The sequence below is a fragment of the Bactrocera latifrons genome, unplaced genomic scaffold (genome assembly GCF_001853355.1).
Source record: "Bactrocera latifrons isolate USDA-ARS-PBARC rearing strain unplaced genomic scaffold, ASM185335v1 scaffold_107, whole genome shotgun sequence".
NCBI classification, from domain to species: domain Eukaryota; kingdom Metazoa; phylum Arthropoda; class Insecta; order Diptera; family Tephritidae; genus Bactrocera; species Bactrocera latifrons.
This window is the reverse complement of record NW_017534486.1, coordinates 890,099-902,048: the sequence shown is the minus strand read 5'-3', so window position 1 is coordinate 902,048 and position 11,950 is coordinate 890,099. Positions and strand designations below refer to the sequence as shown.

Sequence of the window (11,950 nt, the reverse complement as noted above, 5' to 3'; positions counted from 1 at the left end):
GGTTAGAAGCCCCGGGGGGCATATTGGCAAATTTTTGATTTGTGTCACTGACTTTTTAAGCGCGGCTTAGTTAAGTAAACAACAAATGCACGTGTTATAATACGAAWAGCGGTGATAAACAGAATTGAAAACAAACGCACTGTGTTAGAAACGGAACTGTTCACGCTGAGTGATAGTCGGAGACTGACATAAATATATCTCCTACATTCTAACGCATTAAAAGCTAATAAAAACTGCAGTCAAAATAAAAATTAAGTAGACATTGGGAGTGCGTGTCATGTCAGTCCGTCGACGCGGATGTTTAATTTTAATTGTTGTTATTAATATATCTCGTTGATTGTGTCAACGTTATTAGCGGTGTTTTGAGTATGGCTAAGCGTATAAGTAAATGTGAGCGGAGTGTCTCGCGTCGCTGTTGTCGTCGAAGCGAGCATTGGATGTCATCATCTTTGCCGACATTGTTGTACTGTTAAATTTTCTTGGTTTTATTGCTTTTTTTTTATAGATATATCAGTGATATTTTATGCACCATTTTCCTAACAGCGAAAGGAAAAATTCAAATTTAAATAGTAAAACGCAACAACTTTTTATCTCATTCTCAACACCCTCTGCGCAAAAATTGCTCACCCTTTCGATTTGTTTAGAAATAAAATATATTTTACTATCCACCACATTGTCTGCTATTGGTCGGCTTCCTCAGCCCACTGAGGTGTTGAGAGGACAATATACATCCATACATAAGTATATGTGCTTTCGTTATATTCGCTTTCATGAAAATTAGTGTGGACTTGATCCCTTTGTATGACCGCTTAGTGTGATATGCACGCACGGATTTTCACTTTCAATATTCTTTATTTCGAACATCCTTACAAATAAATTGATGTACGTACATTCCTATTTATGTATGTTCCTTCCTATATTCATCTGTTCGCCGCCGTAGTAAATTGGCATATCTGTCATTATACGACACTTCGTTGCTATACTCTTTCTTGCAGATTCGTTTTGTGTATCTACTTCGCCTGCTTGCGGTACGACTGGGGCTAGTTACACTAATAGCGGTGTCGGTGGCAGTGGCGCTGACGCTAACGTCGACTTTATAGCACTTATTTGCTCTCTGTTGGCATTATTGTTGTCTGCTAAAGCTTTACGTGCTTTCTTTCATCAAATGCTTCTCCAATCTTTGCTTTTTTGCTTCGTACATCTTCCTTGATTTTATCATTCTATCTATTTTCGTATGTGAATAAAAAAATGTGCCGGCCGCGAATACCACTGCCACTACGATTTTGACTACGTTAATAGCGCTGCTGCTGCGGCGGGTTATTAATTTCTTTCTTCTTTTTGTTGTTGTTTCTTTTCCTTTGCTTGTTTCTCATTACAGTGTTTTTGTTTGTTTGTACGATTGTTTATAGATATGCTTGCAAATCCGCTGAACTACTGTTAGAAGAGGAGCACCTTGTTTTTGTTATTCGTTTAAAACGAAGCGCCAAAGCTTACAAAACTAACTAGTTTGCTTTGTGGCGCTTTTTATCGTTTATTACTCTATCTCCTTGTTAATTGGGGTTTCACCAAGTTTAAGGTAAAACCTATAATTTAGTTTTCTTATCGCTAAGAAACATTCTCATAAACTATTGTAATATAATATATAGAGAGCACGAGTTATGCATCGCCAGCGAAACGTCATGACATGTTTATGTTTACATTTACAATTTTCATATATTAGCCGGCTTGTCTGTCGAAAATTGTGCTGACACGATTTTTTTTTTATTATGTGGGTGGATACATGTGAAATTTGAAGATTTATGAATTTAATCAAATAAGTATGAGTTATAGCATACGACTGACACTTAATGTAAAAATTTGAACTGCCTCATAACATTCTTAAAATGTTCATGATGAGTTTTGAAACATTTCTCAATCTCTGACAATATTCATCTCGCGGCGCATTTTTTTACTTACATATGTTGTCTCATTACATGCCCTTCGATCCTCTTCGAACACATGTTACCCTATGAGCCAACCATTTTGTAATTTCCTCTTCGGTGTACTTACTATAAGATTAAGTATAACAACACCGACATGCAGAACGATTATTTGAGAGTTGATGAAAAGAAATCATAAATATTTCAAAAAAGGATTTTTAAAACTAATCGATATGTAAAATTATCCTCTATTAGCTGGTCTAATCTAGAGGTGTCCCAGTTTTATATTTTCAATATTATTGTAATATAATTGCGCATACTAAATACAATATTTTTCATATAATAATAAATTTTTGTTTGATAAATTAGGGAAGAGCAACTGCAGTTTGTGATGACGGCGTATTTGTGGAAGTTGACGGGTAAGTTTTTAATTTTTTACATAATCCAACAATGTTTATTTGCTTTTGATTAAACAATTTAGTTGTTTTTTTTAATTAAATGTGGTTTAAACAAGGAAAATCAAGTCGGATTTGTAAATAATCTGTATTGCATTAATTTTATATGCGCGGACAAAAAAAAGCACATATTTATAGATAGTATGCGTCGAAACGTGTCAGAACGAGGCATATGCATAAGAATAGAATATTTATTTTTAGTTGCGAATAGGAGCATGCCGTCTGTGCCTTATATTTTTCTGCCTACTATAGTTTTGGAAGCTTGTAAAGCTTTCGTTGCGCAGCCTAAAAAATGTGTGATATGTCGAACCATCAGTGGTCATAGAACTGTGGTTAAAAATACATTACGCCTGAGTCTTATTTTGGTCTATGTGCCGTGCAACACAGAAGTAAATGACGCATTCGAGCCAATACGACTTGACCTATTTAAACGATTCCATATATTTTTGTGTTGAGTTTTTATTTCAACAAAGAAAAATATTGAAATTACCTTCTCAGCGGTAGTGGTGTGTTCAATTTATGAAAAAAAAAATATATTTCCGGATAAAATTTAATGTCATTGGCTGTTACGTCGCAAAACCCGCACGCTTGCTACCTCCTTGCAGTAATCAGTAGCGTGTATATGGTTGCTGGCGCATTCGGTAATGCTTGCCATCGAGCAGCATAGTCGCATGCGATCATTTGGTTGGCATTGTGCCAAAAGTCGCCAAGAGACATATCTTCGCCTCTTATGCTCTACTTTTCTGCTTTCTAATTTCTCTGTTTGCAATGTTATACATCTTTGCGTATTGGTAGCACTTGTTGGTCGCCACATTCTTCGAAACCAACGCCGTTTGTGCGTCCCTATTTAAGTACAAGCTTTTGTGATTGTTGCGCTGCCATCGAAAAGCGGCAAATATCAATGTATATTAATTTCGGAAAGATGCAAACACCTGTCCAAAACTTATAACTCATTTGGACGTAAATTTTGAATTATTTTGAAGACTCTTAAAATGTGTTGTTGCATGTAAAAATGGCAACAAATCAACTATTGCTGCTGTTCGTTGTGTGCTGGCAGGCCCACACGGGGTTTCTTCGAAATTAATTTTTCATTTATTATATTTAAAAATCTGCCCACTAATTGCTTCTGGCTGTCAATTAACGCCTTAAGTTTGCTTATTTTTTTTTACCATTTCTTTATTTTACTAATACATTTGTATATCTTTTCACTCTTTCTTGGTGTGCGTTCATCCTTTTTGAATGCATAATACAGCTGTCCCGATGTACAAAAATATCCCTTCTCAAATGTGCGCTTCCCGCCAGAAGAAAATGAGAATCCGCCCGCCTTTGAGGAAGGCATGGAAGTGGAAGTGTTCACCCGTTCAACGGAACGAGAGTCCTGTGGTTGGTGGATTGCTTCCATTAAAATGATTAAGGCTGAAATCTGCGCCGTTGCGTACATAGGCTTTGAGACACCGTATACTGAAATTTGCGAACTGAAGCGTTTACGTATCAAAAATCAAAATCCGCCATTGACATCCAAGTCATTCTATCAGTTCTCGATACCCGTACCCGAGGAATTGCGACAGGAGTGAGTTTTTGTTGCTGTTGTTATCGTTATCATTACCATTATAATTTCACTAATAATCGAACATAATTTGTTTTTGTGGATATTGTTTTCTTATCGGAATTTTACAGAGCGCAAAAAGATGGTATTCACAAGGAATTTCAACGTACAATAGGTGCCGGCGTGTGTGTATACAATCGCGATTTGGACAGTCTTATTGTGATTTCGAAATGGGAACACACTCAGAAACGTGCCAGCATGCTAAAAGATATGCATTTTCGTAATTTGGCACAGAAGGTATGTTATCTGATTATTAAATACGCTTTAATGAATTTGGAGAAACCAAAAATCTTTAAAATATTTTTTTTCTTAATCTGCAGGTTATGCTGTTGAAAAGAACTGAGGAGGCTGCTCGTCAGCTGGAATCGACTAAACTGCTTAATCGTGGGTGAGTTTATTTGAGTAGAGTTGCTACTTAGGGAGAAGGATTCCTTTTATTCTATAAAGCCATCAGGTGACATAGCATTAAACCATAAATTTTATTATAGATCATTTTAGTTATTTATCGAAAATATATTTGGCTATAATATATACATAAGTATTATTTGATTCGCTAAGCTTTAGAGCGTTGTAAATCGTACTTAGGAGAAGAAAATTTTCTTCCTGCGTTAAAGTACTTTTATTATTTCCTTAGCTTCGATCACCGTTCATACCTCGCCTCTTCTTTAAAAAATTACATTTTAATACAGTTCATTAGTTTTAGTTTTTAAAAACAAAAAATAAATATGTGCTTTTAGTAAAAGAAAAAACATGATTAGTCATTTTTGACATCTTTTCACGTCTAAGTCATTCACAATAGTAAAACCTTTGCTAACTAAATTTAAAAATTAGATAAATAAAAGGGAACAGACTTAATGAAATGATCCTTTTTTTTATAATCAGAGCAGGGTATATTTTTTATTAAGTTTGCCACGAAGTTCATAACATCTAGAAGCGATCGTCGGAAACCCTATAAAATTCTTATATAAATGATTGCTCTTTTATAATCGTATCATACTTTTTGCTTAAAAATTAATATAATTTTCAAGAACTATGGGATTTTTTAAATTTATTTTGAAACAATTATTTTTTTAATGTCAGGTAGTAACTCAAAAATATGATATTTTGACGAAATACCTTAGAAGGGATTCCTTGATTATGTATGCTTGACAAAACATATTAGTATTTGTTAGATCTTCACAATTAAAAACACATGGTAACCTGTTTTTATTTTTATTTTGTATAAACTCCCTTCAATTTAAAATATTTTAATATGCAGTTAAGTTGCTTACATTATTATAATTTGTTGCCAATGTGATTATTTTTTGCTAAAAATTTTGATTAATAATATTTATAAAAAATTTTCTAAACTTTTACTTTTTTTTTAATACACACACAGCTATACCGATGAATTCCAAGTGCGCGAAGATTTAATGGGCTTGGCCATAGGTTCACATGGTGCCAATATTCAAGCAGCTCGTCTGTTGGAAGGTGTTACAAATATTGAATTAGAGGAGAAGTCGTGCACTTTTAAAATCACCGGCGAATCGGAGGATGCAGTGCAGCGAGCACGGGCGATGCTTGAATATGCCGAGGAATTCTTTCAGGTTCCTAGAGAGTTGGTGGGCAAGGTGATCGGCAAGAATGGGCGAATCATACAGGAAATCGTGGACAAAAGTGGTGTCTTTCGAATTAAGGTATGCGTTATAATTTATAAAAAGTCCAATTTTCGTTTAATTGTTCGATATTTGAAAATTGCATGCGTTGGGATTCGCACAGATCGCAGGCGATGATGAGCAGGATCAGAATATACCACGTGAGCATGGTCATGTACCGTTTGTGTTCATTGGCACCGTTGAAAGTATTTCAAACGCCAAAGTGTTGCTGGAATATCACTTGGGGCATTTGAAGGTTTGTTTCTACACTATAAATTATAATTTTTTGATTTTCTTTCAAATAATAACAAATACAATATTTCATGTAGGAAGTGGAACTGCTGCGTCAAGAAAAACTGGAAATCGATCAACAACTGCGCGCAATACAAGAATCCACAATGGGTTCGATGCAGAATTTCCCTGTCACACGACGATCGGAGAGAGGGTATAGCAGTGACATAGAGTCGGTGCGTTCGGGACGTGGCGGACCGCGCGGGCGTGGTAGAGGTCGAGGCGGTGGCAATGGCGGCAATCAGCGATATCATCAAGGTACATCAATTGCCTGAATTTCCATACAAACTTTTATTTAAAGGTGCGTTTTATTTTGTAGGCCGTCGGGACGATGATGATTACAATTCCCGCGGTGACCATCGTTACAACGATCGCAGTGCCGGCGGTGGTGGTGGTGGCTATCGTGGCGGAAATGATCGACGCGGTGGCGGTGGTAAGCAAAATGGTAACATATCAAGTGTTATAAGCGCAAACACGAGTGTTTGAATTTACTTTTTGGTTCTTCCATTTTTACATTTTGTCGTATGTGTTGTAAATAAAGGACGCAGAGAACAGAACGGCAGGGATCTAGGCAGAGACCATTACCACAATCATAATGATGATATGCGTGAGGATACGCGTGAATTGAGCAGCGTCGAAAGAGGTGCTTACGCCACATATTATTTAATCAACATTTGTATATTTACTGTAATTTTTGATTTCACTTTAGCTGAAAGCAACTCATCGTACGAGGGTAGCTCAAGAAGACGTAGGCGGCAAAAGAATAACAGCGCTGCTCATAACAGTGAGTATGATGTCGCCAAATTAAATTTCCAAAAGTGACGCGTTATTTTTTAATGGCAAACTGTTTTCATAATTGCGAAAAATGTTGTTTTTTATAAATTTTCGTTTGTGGTGGCAGAAATTATTAAAACAAAAAAATGCCAAGATCGGCTGAACCAAAGTTATAATACCATTCAAACTTGCATTTCTTATAGCATAAAAGGGTATGAAAAGAGACTTGTTTAGATTTTGATCGGTTGACGGTGTCAGCATTGTGACATCTTTTTTTTTTTTTTTTTAAACTGCTTCGGAAATTTATCAAATAAAAAAGTTTTCTATACAAGAACTTAATTTTGATCAGTCAGTTTGTATAGCAGCTAAATCAGATATCTTCGGTTTCAACATATGAACAGCTTCTCGGGAGGAAAAGCAAAAGCGTCTGCAAAACTTCAAATCGATATCTAGCAATCTGAGACTCATTCGCATCTATACAGGCATAGAGACAGACATAGCTAACATTTATGTATGTATTATATATATTTTTTTTTTACTTCCTGGGTATTACAAACTTCGTGATAAACTTAATTACAAATTTGCGTTTTTCATATTGAAATTTATCTTAATCGTAAATGTTTTTTACATGATTCTTCCATTAGCAAGATAAATCGAAATCGATACATTCAAAAATTTTTATTTGCATAATACCGATTCGATAAAAAAAATATGTACGATACAAAATTATCACATAATTGGCTTTATAAGTTTTTCAAAGTTTTTTTAGTGCCACTAAATCAAAACAAAACCATATGTGACAGCTTGCCGTAGTTCACAATAGCATAATCGAAACTCGTTCGCTTGAAAATAAAAATATATGGGAAAGGATTATTCACGCGAAGTTTGCGATAAGCCTGAATATATCCTGTCCAGGTAATAACGAATGGGTTAGAAGCGATTTTCTCATCTTCCCGATTCTCTTCCTACTTTTTAATGGTTGGTTCAAATATATTAAGATTCTGGATTATTTCGGGCGAAAAAGCTTGAGTTAGAGATAGCCCAAATATTTATTGTTGGTGTTATGCTTCCGTATGATAACGAGTAAAGGAACAAAGCCTTAGCCTAGACTTTTATCAGCTGTTTGTCATTAATATAACGTGTCGCTTTTTGATTTTGATATTTAGTAACGATCGACTATTAGTTTTTCGGAGAGGTTTTCAAGCACTAATCACGTTTGTTTTTGTTGCAGCGAATGGTGGGGTTACCAATAACAAATCCCAGCCCAGCAAGCAACCACAAAACGCAGATAACAATAAAAACAACAATGGTGGTGGTGGCGGTGGTGCCGGCAGCTCGTCGGAGCGATCGAAACAACAGAGCGTGAACAGCAAAGATGGCAGTAATGTGGCAATCAAAGGCAACATTGAGAAAACACAGGCGCCACAACAACAGCAACAACAACAGCCACAGCAACAGCAATTACCACCGCAGCAGCAGCAGCAACAACAACAACAGCCACAGCAGTCGCAGCAGCAGCAGCAACAGCATCATCAACAACAACAGCAACAGCAGTCGCAGCAGTCAAAACAACAACGACGCACCAAAAACAGAAACAATCACGCAGACTCGATACAACCACAGGAGAACAATAAGCGGGAGACACTTGTCAATGGAACATCCTAATGGGTCGACAACAACAACAAATAAAAATATATAAAATAAAAAATGCGTACGCATGCAATAGCCTCAAAAGCAACTGCGACAACAACAGTGACAGCAGAATATGTAGTAAAACAGAAAACAAAAACAAAAAAACGATGAGGAATTAGGATGCAATACCTAACATCTTCGAAGCATTAATTGAATTGAATGAGCTAAACAATAAAACTAAAAAAAAAAAAATAATTAAACAAAAAATATTAAATAATGAAAATAATTTAAAAAAGAACACATTTAAACAACTTAAAAGGAAACACTACAAAAAGAATACAGCAAGAGAGGATTTTTATTAAAGAATAATAAAAAAAAAATCATAAGAAAAAACAATGACAAAAAGGAAAACTGAAAATTAAAAATATATAGAAAATAGTTTACTAACTCGATACAAACGAATTATACACACATACACACAAACGCTAACATAAATCATCAAACACTTAACAAACATTTCATGATGCATTAAATTTAAATTCGAAGAGGTAAATAAAAAGCAAACTTAGTTTACAAACAGCAGTGCGTTGTCAAGTCCATTAAATATTATCTAATTTCTAGTAACGATACACGAAATGGGATTATATTTATGTAATGTGTGTGAATGGAATTAAATTTTGTTAGCAGTAAATAACAAAGGCAAACAACGCGAAAATAGTAAATGTAATAGAACGCACATGGCTTTCAATATTTTTTTATTAACAAAAAATTTAATCAATAATTCTAAAAATTAAATTAATTTTGAAAAAAAACAATTTAAAAAAATTAAATAAAACAAGTAAACTTTGTTAATTTTTGTAAATTTAAATTGTTAAATTTTTTTTTAAATTATAAAATATAATATTAATATTTTTTCAATAAAATATTTAATTTAATTTTGATAAATGTTTTTAGCAGGTTCCCTGTCCAATGTACAGCGTCCATGTATCATATATGAACAAATTTTTGGTTGATTTGAAATAAGTTTATTAAATTTATCACTGATGATACATTGAGCGCATGCAATTCAACTTCGTAGTGACACGTTCGTGTATCATAGCTGATACAAATTTTTTGTTACCGTTATATCACTGTCAAGATGTGTGGGATAGTTCAAAAATTCATCGTTAACCTCTACAAACGCCTACAGCAATATAATTTCAAAAATAAGTGTTGGACGTGTACCGTTAAAAATTAATTTTTGTANCAAAAATTGGTCATAATTTTGGTTTTATAAAAAAAATTGGTTTGAAATTTTTTTAATTGCAAAATTTTGTAAAGATTTTTTTAACTACATTTTTTTCGCCGGTGCAATGATTTCCTCGCTCGCGCAATATGCATCTAATTATCGCGTTGCTTGCTCCAATTTAACCTCTTCTCCACACTGCTGTTCGCACCAACTTCGAATTCGAATATAACTTTAAAATTTCATGCGCTCTCTTCTTTCGCTCGCCATTCATCACACTTACTTTTCATAGCCAGCGCTATGCCACGCCCCTTTCGCTACCTTCGCCATCCGCCTGCATTCGTACGTGTATAATTCGTTGTATAATTTAAATCAGAAAAAAAGCAATGTAATTGCATATATTTTCTTTATTTCTTTAAGATTAGTATTTTTTTTTAATTTTTTTTCGAAATTCGACTATAAATTTTGTAATTCTCGTACTTTCATATAACTGTACTTTCGAACTGTAGTTGCCAGGTTGCAAGTTACACTAACAAAAAAAAAAAACAAAAAACAACCAACAACAAAGATAAAATAGTATGTAGCTGGAAGATGCAAGCGCACTTCCGCGTTGTTGACACACATACACACACAACTACACCGGCGCCCACACACACACGCGCCAAATCATGCCCACCATGCCGCCATTTCTTCAACATAAATCCATTTGTGTGCAAAAATGTTTGAAAGTAAAGATGAGCAAAGATAATTAGCAACAAATTACAAATGCAGTGCAATGAAAAATGCAAAAACAAAAACAAAAAGCAAAACAGAGAACCAAACGTCCATTTGTTTATTGCCCACATGAATGCGTATAAGGGTGAAAACCGCAAATGCAACAACAACAGCACAGCTAACGACAGCAAACAACAACTAAACGGCAACAATATATGTGAATTTTATTTAATACTTTTGTAATAATAACATTTATTATTTCTACTTTCTCACAACCAGTGCGTCGTATACTAACTTAATATTTAATTAAATACTCTTAAATTATTTAAAAAGGAATAAAAGAAAAAATGATCAAAAGTCAAGGCATATATTACTACCTATACTCTAAAAACCACAAAAATAACAACTACATCTACTGCTATCAAATGTTTATATGTATACAGCGCTAGCAAGTAGCCAATTTGCGCGCTATAAAACGATCCCACACAAACACACACACACACACACGCGTGTAGGTGCACATGCAGGGCGCGTGCTCACCCTAGTGTGTCAAAAAGCATATATTTATATATAAACAATAATTGGAAGCAAAACATAGTTACATACATATGTACATATATATCCCTCTTGCACTAAAGTAACAGCAAAAACAAAAAAATGTGTGCGGATTGTTTATGCGCTACCGCATGGTGGGAGGCAATGCAATTGAAATGCAAAAACTAGAAATTTATGTTGCGAAATTTTCAGTAAATGCTTGTAATATACTTGTAAGCAACAACAACAAAAAAGTGTAATACGAACGAAAAAGAAAAACAAAAATATTAAGAAAAATATATATAAAAAATGAAAAACAGTAAAATCGAGTAAAAAAAAGAACAAATAAAATTTGAAGAAAAAGTGGAAATACTAAAATAAATATTGTCAATTTACGTTTTACAAAACCGTGAATAACTGGACGTTTCTTAATTAGCTGACAGCACAAGTAGTAGAAGTAGTAGCAGGAAAAAGCAAAAGTTTTGTATGCAAAATTTGTTTGTTGCATGTTTGTGTGCTGGCGTTGGTGACGGCTGCAAAAAGCTGATGCTTTGTTTGCTTTGTTCTGAAATGTATGTATGTATGTGTGAGTTTGTACATACATTTGTTATATTGAAATTTTCGTTTAAACTAACAATCTCATATATGTATGTATGTCAGAGACGTCTGTCTGAGCATTTACTAGCTTTTAAGTTTGAATCTTTTTTTAAACAAATTACCAATCCAAGCCAAGTTAGATCTCCGAAAGTACAGCCCTTGGCTGGATAAAATCCGTGTCAATTCCGGTAACGTAGAACAGGCTGTTGTGAAAATCTCTTTTGGAAGCTCTTTTTTAAAAGTTGGCGGCTTGAGTTATGCATCTGCTCACACCACCCTAATGTGAACACGTAGGAAGTGTGTAGACAGTTTTGTACTTCAAAGTCAGCAATTGTTGTTGCAGCAGCATAAACCATGCTATTTTCGCACTGTGTTGACTTGCCAGTGCTTGATTTGGTATGAATGCAGTTCTGTTTAGAATAGCAGGCTTTTAGGAGTTTTAGTATTATTCAGCACTTGCTGTAAAGCCTTAATTTTAAGACATTTGTTTCTTATTCGAAATATGTTTTGCTAAGTACTATTTTTTTCAATTTTTTGTGTTCTTGATTTTTTATTTTTTAATATTTTTT

General features: G+C 34.4%; 1 protein-coding gene across 4 annotated transcripts in view; it reads left to right on the top strand.

The window, feature by feature from the left end:
- Positions 1-8,844, top strand: part of LOC108970871 (synaptic functional regulator FMR1) — an 18,974-nt gene extending 10,130 nt beyond the window's left edge. For 2 of the 4 annotated variants that reach the window (XM_018936563.1, XM_018936555.1), the window contains exons 3-13: positions 2,289-2,338; positions 3,627-3,944; positions 4,052-4,217; positions 4,301-4,368; positions 5,359-5,656; positions 5,721-5,870; positions 5,944-6,163; positions 6,225-6,350; positions 6,447-6,548; positions 6,615-6,689; positions 7,911-8,844. In XM_018936563.1, coding sequence (XP_018792108.1) covers positions 2,289-2,338; positions 3,627-3,944; positions 4,052-4,217; positions 4,301-4,368; positions 5,359-5,656; positions 5,721-5,870; positions 5,944-6,163; positions 6,225-6,350; positions 6,447-6,548; positions 6,615-6,689; positions 7,911-8,344 — 2,007 coding nt within the window. In that variant the 3' untranslated portion in view covers positions 8,345-8,844. The remainder of the gene's footprint in view (positions 1-2,288; positions 2,339-3,626; positions 3,945-4,051; positions 4,218-4,300; positions 4,369-5,358; positions 5,657-5,720; positions 5,871-5,943; positions 6,164-6,224; positions 6,351-6,446; positions 6,549-6,614; positions 6,690-7,910) is intronic. The other 2 variants (XM_018936572.1, XM_018936581.1) reach the window with 2 other exon arrangements.
- The last annotated feature ends 3,106 nt before the right edge of the window (positions 8,845-11,950 follow it).